This window comes from Plectropomus leopardus, chromosome 17, assembly GCF_008729295.1.
Source record: "Plectropomus leopardus isolate mb chromosome 17, YSFRI_Pleo_2.0, whole genome shotgun sequence".
Classification (NCBI taxonomy): Eukaryota; Metazoa; Chordata; class Actinopteri; order Perciformes; family Serranidae; genus Plectropomus; species Plectropomus leopardus.
Window position 1 is genome coordinate 18029345 of NC_056479.1, and position 13955 is coordinate 18043299.

The 13955-nt window shown below is 39.1% G+C and overlaps 1 protein-coding gene across 1 annotated transcript; it reads right to left on the reverse strand.

The window, feature by feature from the left end:
* Nucleotides 1-614: 614 nt before the first annotated feature.
* LOC121956559 (cytochrome P450 2K1-like) lies at nucleotides 615-13188 on the reverse strand. Its single transcript, XM_042504831.1, has 15 exons — nucleotides 12402-13188; nucleotides 12104-12266; nucleotides 10868-11017; nucleotides 10545-10705; nucleotides 9733-9912; nucleotides 8917-8942; nucleotides 5207-5357; nucleotides 4909-5071; nucleotides 4499-4648; nucleotides 4157-4317; nucleotides 3713-3892; nucleotides 3480-3621; nucleotides 2460-2644; nucleotides 2222-2363; nucleotides 615-2130 (listed from the first exon to the last, which is right to left on the reverse strand). Exons 1-15 carry the CDS (start codon nucleotides 12609-12611, stop codon nucleotides 1943-1945), a joined length of 2352 nt encoding a protein of 783 aa, XP_042360765.1. The 5' UTR covers nucleotides 12612-13188; the 3' UTR covers nucleotides 615-1942.
* Nucleotides 13189-13955: the final 767 nt, after the last annotated feature.

The following is a 13955-nucleotide window of genomic DNA, read 5'->3' on the forward strand; positions in this document are numbered from 1 at the left end:
ACCTCTTTCAATGAAGACTGCACCAAACACATCATGAAAAACACCACTCTTACCTCTTTATTAGGTGTGAATCAATAGATCAGTTAGCCTGTCACAGATATAATCAAATTTTCAGTCATGATTAAGCACTTCAAGTGCAAGGTCTGGAAAACACAGGCAGGAAATTTCAAGAGTAGATTGAGAAAAACAGTGCAAAAGGCATTTAAACCTTTGATGGATAGGATCATGTTTAAGGGCTTTGTCCTCAGGGGACAAACACAAGTCTGCACAAACATGAATGCATTTGTAAAGTTAAACAAATATCTGATACCACAAAGTTTGCATTTTGTGCTGTCATTTAGTAATACAGGATTTTCCTGAAAGGTTGTACTGATAGAGTGTGCTCTTATGATGTGTGAATTGGCTTGCACCAATTTTATTTGTTGAGAAGATTTATCACAAACATAATAAAGGTAATTTGTTTGAATCTTTGTACTCTGATTCTTTAGAGTCAAATGCACCTTATAGAATTCTTCTTCAAACACGAATTCCACATGAAAGAAAGTATTGACACGCATTGTGTTTATCTAAGCAGAATCAACGTTCCTTTATTTTTTTGACAAAATAAACTGGGCTGCAATGACTGATCACCAATCTGCAGATTGTTGCAATTAAATGGCAGGCTATGCAAAGGAAGAATGTGCTCAATACAAGATAGCAAGATGAAAAATTAGGGTTTGGAGTAACTAAATGAATCATAATTAAAAAACTGTTTAAATATATTTTTCCCTTCAGTAAAATCTAAGAAGTACTTCAATGTTGTCTTTTCCCTCAGAAAGTACTGAAGAAAAAAGTTTTTTTTTTTAAATTTATTAAGTAATTCCCTAGAAGAAGAATAAAAAACTAATAGTAACCATGTATCAACTATATAAAGAGACAGGTAAGAATTTCTTTATAGTAACATTTTGTAAATAACTTATGCCATTTGCTTCACAATGCAAAAAATTGAACCTCTGACAAATTACAATCTACATAATAAAGTACATGTGTCTGTGAAAATAAGCACAGATATACAGGCTGTGTCATAATTAAAATGAGTAGTTCAAAAGTCCAAATCCAAATTCCTAAAAATTGTTCAAAGGGTCAGTGTAAGACCTAAATAGGTAATTTAACTAACTATACAGTATTGTCATTCATAATTTGTACACTGGATGACATTGCACTTGTATTTTGTATTTTTGTAAGATTTGTTTGTTCACGCTGAACTTGTACATTCTGTATTTTGATGAAAACAAAGAAATGGAACATTTATTAATATCTATGCATCATACTGTACATATAGGCCTATAGTAAAGGGAAAGGTGTGGCACCGATCTGAAGTGAAGCGTGTCATTCAGGTCAGGCCAGGTTAAATACCTCATTAGCTGCGAGTAACAGACACAGGTTTTACATCTATTGTGGGATTTAGTGGCATACTGGTTAGGTTGCAGAACTAAAACTCCAATGTGCCGAGAGTGTATTGGAGCTACGTTCATGTGAGTACACAAATGGTCCTGTCTAGAACCAGTGTTTGGTTTGTCCATTCTGGCTACTGTAGAACAACACAGCAATCTCTGTGGAAGAGGACCTGCTCTGTGAGTACGGCTCACTCTAAAGAAACAAAAACACAACATTTCTTATCTCCAGGTGATTATAAGCTAATGAAAACAATATAATGAATATAATATACCATTTCTGCCAACAGATGCCCCAAAATCTTGCATACTAGATGTGTACAAACTAAAAAATACTTGTCAGTATCTCCACCTGTGTATGACAACATTCTTTTGACTCAGTGTCATTTCAGGTAATTAGCCGACCTGAAGTCAACTTTCTGTCTCCTGGTGGTATTCTTGAGGATGGGGACATCTGCTGGCTGCTAAGTGTGTCATGCCTCTGCCATGCCATGCTCTATCTCTCTTTCTCATTGACGACTGACGGCACACAGCTCATGAGGTGAAGGAGTGAGGGTGAAGCCTACAGCTGGTGTCAGATCAAGTTCATCCTCTGTGACTCCAGGTGGAGGAGTGAAACGAAAGCGCTGAAGGAGGGAGGTGAAAAAGAGGAAAAGCTCCATCTTAGCCAGACCTTCCCCAAGACACATCCTACGACCTGCAAGAATGAAGACATTTGCAGTTAATCTGGATCAAGTTGTCCAAAATACCTTGAATCTTTAAACAAACAGAACATGACAAAGTTGTACCTGCAGAAAACGGCATGAAGGCGTCTCTCCTAGTAAAATTACCCTCCTGATCCAGGAAGTGAGAAGGGTTGAAAGTGTGTGGGGTCTCCCATTCGCTCTCATCATAGAGGACAGAAGTAAGAAGAGGAAACACAGTAGTCCCCTGCAGACAAAAGAAGAGGACAAGGTGTATCAAACAAAGTCACTTTTCAAGTTTTTTTAGGTCGATGGAGAGAAGTGAAACATCTTAGCACCTTACCTTTGGGATTGAGTAGCCCTGGAAAGTGACATCTCGGCTGGTTTTGTGAGGAAGGGACATGGGGACAATGTTGGCTAGTCTCTGTGTCTCATGGATGACAGCATCAGTGTAGGGCAGGTTTTTACAATCATCTACACTGACCAGACGGCTTCCAACCACTCTGCCCAGCTCCTCCTGGACCTGGTCTGAAAACATAAATTGATAAATTATTATACCTTGTCTCTTTTTATTTTAAAATGAGTTTACAACCACATAACCAGCTCTGTGGAGCGAAACTTTTGGTTGATGGGAATGTCATAAACCAAAGTATTGGACAAAGGTAACAAAGGACAAAGAGATATGATACAATACAATATGATGCCCTAAAAAGCAATATATTAACTCTATATAAACATATGAAACTTTTTTTACTCATTATAAAGGCGCATACCCCCACAGCGAGAGAGACACAGGGACAAAAAAAAAAAAAACAAAACACAACGTCAGTGAGGCGAAAACCAAGAAGAGTGAGTCTGAGGTTGGCTTTTACTCTTACATTTGCTGGTGAGCGTGTTCAAAATCAGTAATTACTATTTCATTTCACTCTGAGTGGGGCATGAATGTGTGCACCAAGTCCTGTGCTTGTGTGACCCATCCACCACCCCTGCTATCCACGCTATAGTAAATATTACACAGACTTTGTCGCTTTCTTTATCACATCATGTCACTCTCTCCTCTGCTCCTGTGGTTTGTGTTATGGCCACTAATGTGCGCCGCCTTTCAGAAAGTAAGCGTGGGTCGTAATAACCTGCTTGGGAAGTCGGTCCACATGGCTGAAAAAATGTGTCACTGAAGGCTAGCACAGCTTAAAAAAACACAAAAAAGGATATTTTAATACATCTACACCAAAAAAACAATCCATAAGAAAAACTTTAAGTGATAAAAAAGAGGTGTAACACCATCAGTGCACTCAGCACTTGTAAAGCCACATATTTTCTTGAAATGCCATCGCTAACTGTAAAATTCAACTCCTCTCCTCACCTTGTATATGTGGGTATTTAGCCATGAGCAGCAAACCCCATCTCAGTGTAGCAGCTGTGGTATCAGTCCCAGCAGCAAACAGGTTGTTAACTGTATTAATCAAGTTCTCCTCATGGTAGTGAGTGTCCCCAACTGAAGAGTCCTGAGAGGAAGAACACCCAAATATCACCATAAAACATGTGCAAAAACAAACAAACACAACAAAAACAAAACAACTACAGATGCTGTCGTACCTCTTCTTTCTGCTTCCGAACCAGAAAACAGTCCACAAGCCCCCTGCAGTCGTTAGGGTTCAGTGTGTCTTTCAGATGCTTGATTAAATCTTTGACATCTCTGAGAGTTGTCTCAACATTTTTTATTACCAGCTGCCGGGTTTTCACCCAACTGACAAACCTGGGAAACATGTTGTAGAGCTGTGATGGAACAGTGCAAAAACAGTGGTTAATGAAGATAACAAACCAAGTAGATTTCATTGATAAAAATTCAATAGCACACAATGCTTGGCCTACTGTTGGACTAAAGAGATGTAAATACTGCTATATAATGCTGATTCTGTTAACCATTCTGCACATTATTCAATAACTGTATCAAAAGATCCAGTGTGTGGGATTCAGGGGAATATGTTTCTGCAGTCCCCTTAAAACAGCAGCAATTTTAAAAGTAGATATAAAATCCACCTGGATTGCTGCAGAGCCGACAACACGTATGTTCTCATTGGCTCTCTGCACCATCTTTGTGAATCGGGGGTCATCATATTCAAACCTGCTGCCATACACAATAGAGCAGATGATATTCGATGTTGCATAATTCACCGGGTGGGCTGTGTCAAATGATTTCCCTGTAAAATGACATTGAGAATTAAATATTTAACACTTCAGTAGAAAATGAAAAGTGCCATTTTGTACAACTTTGAGGTGTCCTGACTGAGTGGAGTAGGCTAAATGTCAGCTCGGCATTACCACGAGACCTTCTTGACATTATCTCATTTTGTATATCTGAATGACCTGTCACTTACATACCTTTGTGTTTTTCAAACACTTGAATCAGATGTTGGCATTCCTCCAAGATTCTATGTTCAGCCAGTCTTTTGCCCATCCCAAAGTCTCTCAGGGTGGTGAGAGCGAAACGTCTCATTTCTTTCCATGATTCTCCATTTGCAAACAGAATCCCTATCAAACATGGCATTCGAGTTAATTTGAGTATGTATTAGTCATATATATATTCAATAAAATACTTAGTTTTGCCTAAATACTGTAAAACAAAGTATAGATTAATAGACTAAACATTGAAACAGAAATAAAATTGCAATATCAAACAGGTGACCAATACATTATTTGTGTTTGTCTTTTGCCATAACTGTGCATTTATATAATTTGATTTTGTGCTTATATGTGCTGTATATTAAGTATATTGTAAAGATAGATCTTACCGTGACCATGACTCGTATCAGAGAAAATAGGGGGGATTTCTCTGTCTCCAAACTCCTCTGCGTTGCTGACCAGAGCCTCTTTGACTGTCTTGTAACCAGCCAGGACCACCACTTTTTTGGTTCCAAAGTACACCGTGAACACAGACCCATGTTTCTTTGAAAGCTAGAAAAATTACAAAAATGTGGTCTAATATGTCAGAAAATGTGCAAGGACATTACTTATTGCACAAGACTTTCAAGTAAATGGCTATAACTGTTACAAAATGCATTTTCTCTACAGTAAGAGTGCTTAACTCACCTCACAGAGAGTATTATAGGGTCTCTTGAGATCAAACTGCAACAAGTTGCCAAGCAAGGGAAGAGGCCGTGGTCCTGGAGGCCCCTTCCCCATTTCCTGGGAGACAAAACTGCTTGAAAAAAGATAGAGCGCAAGCAGAAGGACAACAACACCCAGCAAAGTGGTTAAATTAGAGAAAAGGGATAAAGTAAAATCTTCCAAAAGAGACATTTGTTTGGCAGTTGCTGGTGCTCCTCTGACTGAGTCTTGCAGTTAACCTAACAGGTCTTAAAAGCTAAACAACGATACTTCTGTTTCTTGCCTACTTAGCCCTACAAGCTCTGTTGACTGACTTACACAGGAGGCGAGTTACCTGACAACAAAAGTAGAAAAACTTGTTTGGCCAGAGTCTGATCCCACTTTTTGTCATGGGATAATCAGGGTAATGTAAGGTAAGTACACCATAGCCTCTATGATATCAGTTGCCAGTATATTTAAAGATTCTATTGTTTACTTTTAAAGCACTCCATTGTCTCTGCCCCATTTATTATTTCCAACCTTTTAGCTCCATACGATCCAGTATGCACCTTGAGATCCTCAGACAGCAGCAGTTCCAGATGCTCGGCTGAAAACACGGGGGGACGGAGCGTTTTCAGTCCGGGCCTCGAGGCACTGGAATGGGCTGCCAGCTGAAATCAGGTCCGCTGATTTAGCACGCTCCTATTAGTCTCTTCTCAAAACCTATTTTTAATTGAAGAGCTTTTCCTGATTTTTCTTCAAATGTAATTCGATATTTCCCTAAAGTGTCTTGTGTCTACCTTCCTTTTCTACATGGTGGAAATGGGAGTAGCTGATTTGACCCTTTGAAATGTGGATTGTAAACTGGTTTGTTGTACACATTTAGTTTTGTTTGTTATAAAGCACTTTGTAACATGGATATTGAAAAGTGCTCTATAAGTAAAGTTTATTAAATTAATTATTATTATTATTATTATTATTATTATTATTATTTAACTGTAAGATAAAATATAGGTGACCTATATTGTGGGTTCAATTTTCCTGACAGAGGTCAGGGTTCAAAGTTCAGCTGCAGTCTCTTGTGGTGGAAATATAAAACTACATTATTATCAACTACATATTTTCACATATACCACACACTCTACTCTACATTTCCTTTTTTCCTAACTTGTGTATGACTCAGCTAAGTTCTGTTTATTGAAAAAAAAAGTTTTAGGGAATGGTTACAAATCTAGAGGAGTGATTCAATGTATCTTTTGATTGGTGTGAAAAAGGACCAGTCCCTGTGAGAAGTTTTATCACTATCTGTCAGATGTGGCATGTTTCAGTTGTTTTGCAAATTAACTCAGGTCATTGTTTAAAGATCTTTATATTTCTTATGACTACACCTCTGAAAAGTTTCATTTTGAATTAATAAGTTCACAACACTAGTGCACTGTTTTTCAGGTGTCTACAGGGTTCAATGTCCAGCCCAATATTTTTGAAGCGCAAAAGGAAGACCCTCTAGAACTGCTTTCAAATTTGTGTGCAGGACAGCTGGTTATTCTCCATGCATTGAGTGCAGCCACCAAGCAATCAAAGCTGCTTTAAACAAAAAGCAGGCAACCATGTGTACAGAGAGCTATGTGTAACTATGTATTCTATGTGATTATCTATGTGAAGTTTAATTACCTGCACATACCTGCTGCAGCACACCCAACAGCCAATGCTAAGCGAAAAAGCCAAAGGACTGAGCTCTGCCAGCAAGGGCTATATCCAAACCTTGATTAGGAGAGTGGTTAGGTAATGAGGCCTGAGGCTGCATTCAACAGCGCTACATGACCACACTGACAAATTGGAAAAGAGGAGCACTTCACCACACAGGGATGATATTGAGGGTCTGTCTCACTGCATACAGGGTTAAATTTGTTTCTGTGGAAGAATTCTCAGTTGTTTTTTTGTCACTACAGCAGCTCGAGCAATACTGTAGCAGCATTGTTGTTGTTGCTTTCGTTGTCGGTCGGCATGATTGCTGTCAACTTTCTGGGTCACCAATGTGGGAGCGCAGAAAAAAACGAGACGGAGAGACTGAATCCAGTCAAGTCTGTTTATTCTCACTTCCAACAGCAATAAAACAGGTACAGGGACGACCTCGCTGCTAACCCACTGGATGTGTTCAAAGTAAAAAAACTCAGGTATGTCAGTGTCACCACCTGTGTATGACAACATTCATTTGTCTCAGTGTCATTTCAGGTAGCTTGCTAACCTGAAGTCAACTCTCTTTCTCCTGGGAATATTCTTGAGGATGGGGACATCTGCTGGCTGCTTAGTCTGTCATGCCTTATATGAGGGTGAATTATAGACTGTATATAAAGATGGGCATGACATTTCCCCCAAAGTCAACATTTCAGTTTCAATCGCCCCCTGGTGTCTGGCTGCAGTATAGGTCATAAAGCCCGCCCCTCCATGGTAATGAATGGGACAAATGTGCCAAACTAAAAACTCAGAGTACACACTAAATACTTTTTTCCCAAAGATGGTTTCTGTCACTGAAGATAGCTCTCATCGCCCTGTTGTCTGTTCAAGTGATCATTTTTATGTTAAATTTGGGTTCATCATAATTATTTATATACTTCCTTTGGGTGAATAAAGGCAGTTAAGATGCCATGCCATGCTCCATCTCTCTTTCTCATTGACGACTGACGGCACACAGCTCATGAGGTGAAGGAGTGAGGGTGAAGCCTACAGCTGGTGTCAGATCAAGTTCATCCTCTGTGACTCCAGGTGGAGGAGTGAAATGAAAGCGCTGAAGGAGGGAGGTGAAAAAGAGGAAAAGCTCCATCTTAGCCAGACTTTCCCCAAGACACATCCTACGACCTGCAAGAATGAAGACATTTGCAGTTAATCTGGATCAAGTTGTCCGAAATACCTCAAATGTTTAAACAAACAGAACACGACAAAGTTGATGTACCGGCAGAAAACGGCATGAAGGCATCTCTTCTGGTAAAATTACCCTCCTTATCCAGGAAGTGGGAAGGGTTGAAAGTGTGTGGGGTCTCCCATTCGCTCTCATCATAGAGGACAGAAGTAAGAAGAGGAAACACAGTAGTCCCCTGCAGACAAAAGAAGAGGACAAGGTGTATCAAACAAAGTCACTTTTCAAATTTTTTGAGGCTGATTGAGAATAACAGAAAAAAAAAACCCAAATGTTTCTGGGTGTTTTTGTGGAAAAGTAGTGACTGTCTGAGCACCTTACCTTTGGGATTGAGTAGCCCTGGAAAGTGACATTTTGGCTGGTTTTGTGAGGAAGGGACATGGGGACAATGTTGGCTAGTCTCTGTGTCTCATGGATGACAGCATCAGTGTAGGGCAGGTTTTTACAATCATCTACACTGACCAGACGGCTTCCAACCACTCTGCCCAGCTCCTCCTGGACCTGGTCTAAAAAAACATCATTTGATAAATTAATAATCCTGGTCTCTTGTCATTTTAAAATGAGTTTAAAACCACACGACCAGCTCTGTGGAGCGAAACTTTTGGCTGATGGAAATGTCATAAACCAAAGTATTGGACTGAATTTTACTACATTATTTCATAAAAACCAATATATAAACTATATAAACAATAAGAAACTTTTTTTTTCACATTTTCATTGCTCAGGACATTTAAGGGCGCATACCACAGCAAGAGACACAGTGCTAAAAAAAACTCCTGCAAATTCAAGTGAGGTGAAAACCAACAAGAGTGAATCTGGGGATGGCTTTTTTTCTCTTACATTTACTGGCAAGCATGTTCACATCGGTAATCACCCTTTCACTTCACGCTGAGGGGGACATGAATGTGTGCATCAAATTTTGCAAAATTCCAATAGTTCCAACAGTAAATTCCAAACTTAATGTCCCCTATGCCCTCATGGTGGCTCTAAAGGAAAACTCAGGGGATCATTGACACCATTAGGATTCATTCTCAGGCATCATGAGCTCTGAAAAAATTCAACGCTCTGTTATACCTTAATCCACTCTATAGTATTACACAGACTTTGTAGTATTTGTTATGGCCACTAGTGGGTGCTGCCTTTAAAAAAGTAAGTATGTGTTGTAATAAGCTGCTTGGAAAGTTGGTCCACATGGCTGAATAAATGTGGTAGTGAATCGTCTGAGTGACAGAGTGCTTTGTTAAAAAAAAAAAAAAAAAGCCTTAAGTTCTCAAAAAGAGGTGTAACACCATCAGTGCACTCAGCATTTGTAAAGCCATATATTTTCTTGAAATGCCATTGCTGACGGTAAAATTCACAAGCCTCATTTCACCTCTCCTCACCTTGTATATGTGGGTATTTAGCCATGAGCAGCAAACCCCATCTCAGTGTAGCAGCTGTGGTATCAGTCCCAGCAGCAAACAGGTTGGTAACTGTAAAACTCAAGTTCTCCTCATGGTAGTGAGTGTCCCCAACAGAAGAGTCCTGAGAGGAAGAACACCCAAATATCACCATAAAACATGCGCAAAAACAAACAAACACAACAAAAACAAAACAACTACAGATGCTGTCGTACCTCTTCTTTCTGCTTCCGAACCAGAAAACAGTCCACAAGCCCCCTGCAGTCGTTAGGGTTCAGTGTGTCTTTCAGATGCTTGATTAAATCTTTGACATCTCTGAGAGTTGTCTCAACATTTTTTATTACCAGCTGCCGGGTTTTCACCCAACTGACAAACCTGGGAAACATGTTGTAGAGCTGTGATGGAACAGTGCAAAAATAGTGGTTAATGAAGATAACAAACCAAATAGATTTCATTGATAAAAATTCAATAGCACACAATGCTCAGTCTACTGTTGTACTAAAGAGATGAAAATACTACTATGTAATGCCAATTCTGTTAACCATTCTGCACATTATTCAATAACAGTATCAAAGGTCCAGTGTGTGGGATTCAGGGGAATATGTTTCTGCAGTAGCCCAAACCAGACAAACCAAACACTGGCACACTGGCGCTGGCTGCCGTAATTAGCAGCCTCTCCGTGACAAGCAGTGTTAGAGAAACACTGATGCTGAATGTAATGTGTAATGGGAAGATGGTTAATTCAGTGTTAGTATGGGTTTGAATCATCGGGTCTATTTGTTTTAAAGAGGAAGAGACCTCTGCGGATAATTCAGCTCTGCATAAAAATCTTCTGAACAATCAACACTGAAGGAATTCTAATCCTGAGGGAAGTTTTAGCTGGTTGCAATCTGCAAATCTCACCACTAGATGCCACTAAATCCTGCCAAATCTTGCACACTGCTCCAACAATTTTGTCATAAATTACAGTAATCAACTTCAATCCCCTTAAAACAGCAGCAATTTTAAAAGTAAATATAAAATCCACCTGGATTGCTGCAGAGCCGACAACACGTATGTTCTCATTGGCTCTCTGCACCATCTTTGTGAATCGGGGGTCATCATATTCAAACCTGCTGCCGTACACAATAGAGCAGATGACATTCGATGTTGCATAATTCACCGGGTGGGCTGTGTCAAATGATTTCCCTGTAAAATGACATTGAGAATTGAATATTTAACACTTCAGTAGAAAATGAAAAGTGCCATTTTGTACAACTTTGAGGTGTCCTGACTGAGTGGAGTAGGCTAAATGTCAGCTGGGCATTACCACGAGACCTTATATATCTGAATGACCTGTCACTTACATACCTTTGTGTTTTTCAAACACTTGAATCAGATGTTGGCATTCCTCCAAGATTCTATGTTCAGCCAGTCTTTTGCCCATCCCAAAGTCTCTCAGGGTGGTGAGAGCGAAACGTCTCATTTCTTTCCATGATTCTCCATTTGCAAACAGAATCCCTATCAAACATGGCATTCGAGTTAATTTGAGTATGTATTAGTCGTGTATATATTCAATAAAATACTTAGTTTTGCCTAAATACTGTAAAACATAAGATTCTTTGCAGTCTCTGGCGAAGCTACAGGGAGGTGGGAAGCGGATCTGGATACTATAGAGCCTGAGGGCTGGAGTGCCCTGTGTATATAACAGCGACAACAGTTGAATGTAATTTTTAAGCACCAACTACATCTTGGTGCAAGAACTTGCCGGTTGAGACTAAATCATGAGTTCTTCACCGGTTTTCGCAACAGAGACCTTTTGCATCTTCTGCTGGACTATAACGACTGTTGAGCACAAGAGCAGCTTAAATTGGATGAAATGCACAACTGACCAACTGACTGAGGAGGTTTATATTGTGATATTACTTTAGTGTTAGGCAGTAAAAACCTCAGAAATGTATTATGCTCACGTCGATCACCGCTAAAGCTCCCACTCTTACTTAGTGGCTTAAAGCATCATTCCATTTGAAGCTTTCTCTACAGCCTAAAAGGATAAACCCTTTTTTCTCTACCAGACCTGGTACCCATTTCTTAATTACCTGGGTGCCTCTGCATCTCGAAGAATGAGGTTGGGGCTTATAGAGGTGGCCTGGAAAAAGAATGTGAAGCCATAGCTTGGGATGATATCGAAATGCAATGTGTAATAGGATGTCTTCTGTAGACTTCCTGGACTCCAAAAATCTTTACTTTTATTTCATTTTATTTTTACTTTTTTTTAAAAAAAAATCTATTTATCTATGTATTTTTATTTATTTTTGTCCATCTGTTTTTGTTTGTTTTCTTGTAAGGTTTAGTTGCCAGTTATTTGTATACCATTTGTATTATTGCTGTGTATTATGTTTTCTTTGTTTTCCCTGCTGCAAAACGTTCAATAAAAATATGTTTGAAAAAAATATTGAATACTGAAACAAATGAAATTGCTATATCAAACAGGTGACAAATACAGCATTATCTGTGTTGGTCCTTTACCATAACTGTGCATTTATATTAATTGATTTTGTGCTAATATGTGCTGTATATTTAAGATTTTGTAAAGATAAATCTTACCATGACCATGACTTATATCAGAGAAAATAGGGGTGATTTCTCTGTCTCCAAACTCCTCTGCGTTGCTGACCAGAGCCTCTTTGACTGTCTTGTAACCAGACAGGACCACCACTTTTTTGGTTCCAAAGTACACCGTAAACACAGACCCATGTTTCTTTGAAAGCTAGAAAAATTACAAAAATGTGGTCTAATATGTCAGAAAATGTGCAAGGACATTACTTATTGCACAAGACTTTCAAGTAAATGGCTATAACTGTTACAAAATGCATTTTCTCTACAGTAAGAGTGCTTAACTCACCTCACAGAGAGTATTATAGGGTCTCTTGAGATCAAGCTGCAACAAGTTGCCAAGCAAGGGAAGAGGCCGTGGTCCTGGAGGCCTCTTCCCCATTTCCTGGGAAACAAAACTGCTGGAAAAAAGATAGAGCGCGAGCAGAAGGACAACAACAACCAGCAACGTGGCTGAATTAGAGAAAAGGGAGGAAGTAAAATCTTCCAAAAGAGACATTTGTTTGGCAGTTGCTGGTGCTCCTCTGACTGAGTCTTGCAGTTAAAACAAAGTGGTGAATCCTCTAATCATCTCTTTGCAGCAGGGGTGACTAATCATCAACCCACCCCTCTGTACACAATGCACAGAGGTGGCGAGTTACCTCCTAAGAGAGGCAGACCTGACAACAAAAGAAGAATAACTTGTTTGGCCAGAGTATGATCCAACTTTTTGTCATGGGATAAAATTAGATTCAGGAATAAAGCTCACAGCTAACCAACCGGCAAAGGCTAATCCGCACCAACCACCCATCATCTCTCCAATCAAAACCATTAAGAACTGGACTACTTCCATCTTTCTCACTAAGCCCCAACCTTTAGAGGACAGTCCCAACTGGGGGTGTCGTCTGGGACGTCTGTTTTCTCAAAAGCCCCAAATTTATGCTGTAACCTAAAGAAATATAATATAACTGAGTAAATGTCCTGAGAGAAAAAAAAACAAATTTGTGACACTCATGCATGGTGCAAGAAAAAAATCTGTTGAATTTGGTTAAAAAGTATTCAGAACATGGCTATTTGCATTAGAAACACTGGCCTTCACCAGGTCTTCCTGAAGGTGCAAAGGGAAAAACAAGAACCAAGCAAATGATTGACAAACTTGGTTGTGGGTGTCACCCAATCCAGATCAGTAAAGTGAATGCAGGTGGGTGACACCACGTTGAACACGACACACCTCCAAGTCTTCAGAGAATATTTTTTTAAAAATTGGAATTTTGTTTGTTACTTCCCATTTACAAAAATGGGAGGTAACTAAACAAATGTCAAAATTACATAAAAAAATAAAAATAAAATAAAATGATAAATCCATTATTCACATTATTTTAATTGTATCAGTACAAAAACATGTTTTTGAGTGCCTGAAGTTTGTTTATTCCTCCATGTGCCCCTTTCCCTCAAGAGCATGTTTTTTTTTGTCTGAGTTTCATATGAAAAAGACAGTCCTCAAGCACATCTCAGCCTCATTTTCACTGAGAAAATGTTCTTTTGCTGGACAAAATTTAAATTCAGAGTATTGAAGACCACACTTACTTTGGATTGTTGGGGATCCTTGATTTGTTTAAGCTGTTTGAGCAGTTCAGATTATTACAGCATGAATTTAAATGTGGCAGATTTGACAGTTTAACGTTCATTGAACTGAACTCCAGCATATATAAAAAAGATTGGTTTGAAATTAGTAATGCTGTTCACACCATATCCATCAAAGAGTGAAAATGAGTCATCCTCAACATTTGTTGTGTTGGTTTCAGAATGGTGAAGACAGTTTGAGAACAACTAGATGCAAAATAGGATTTAGGCTATACAAGAT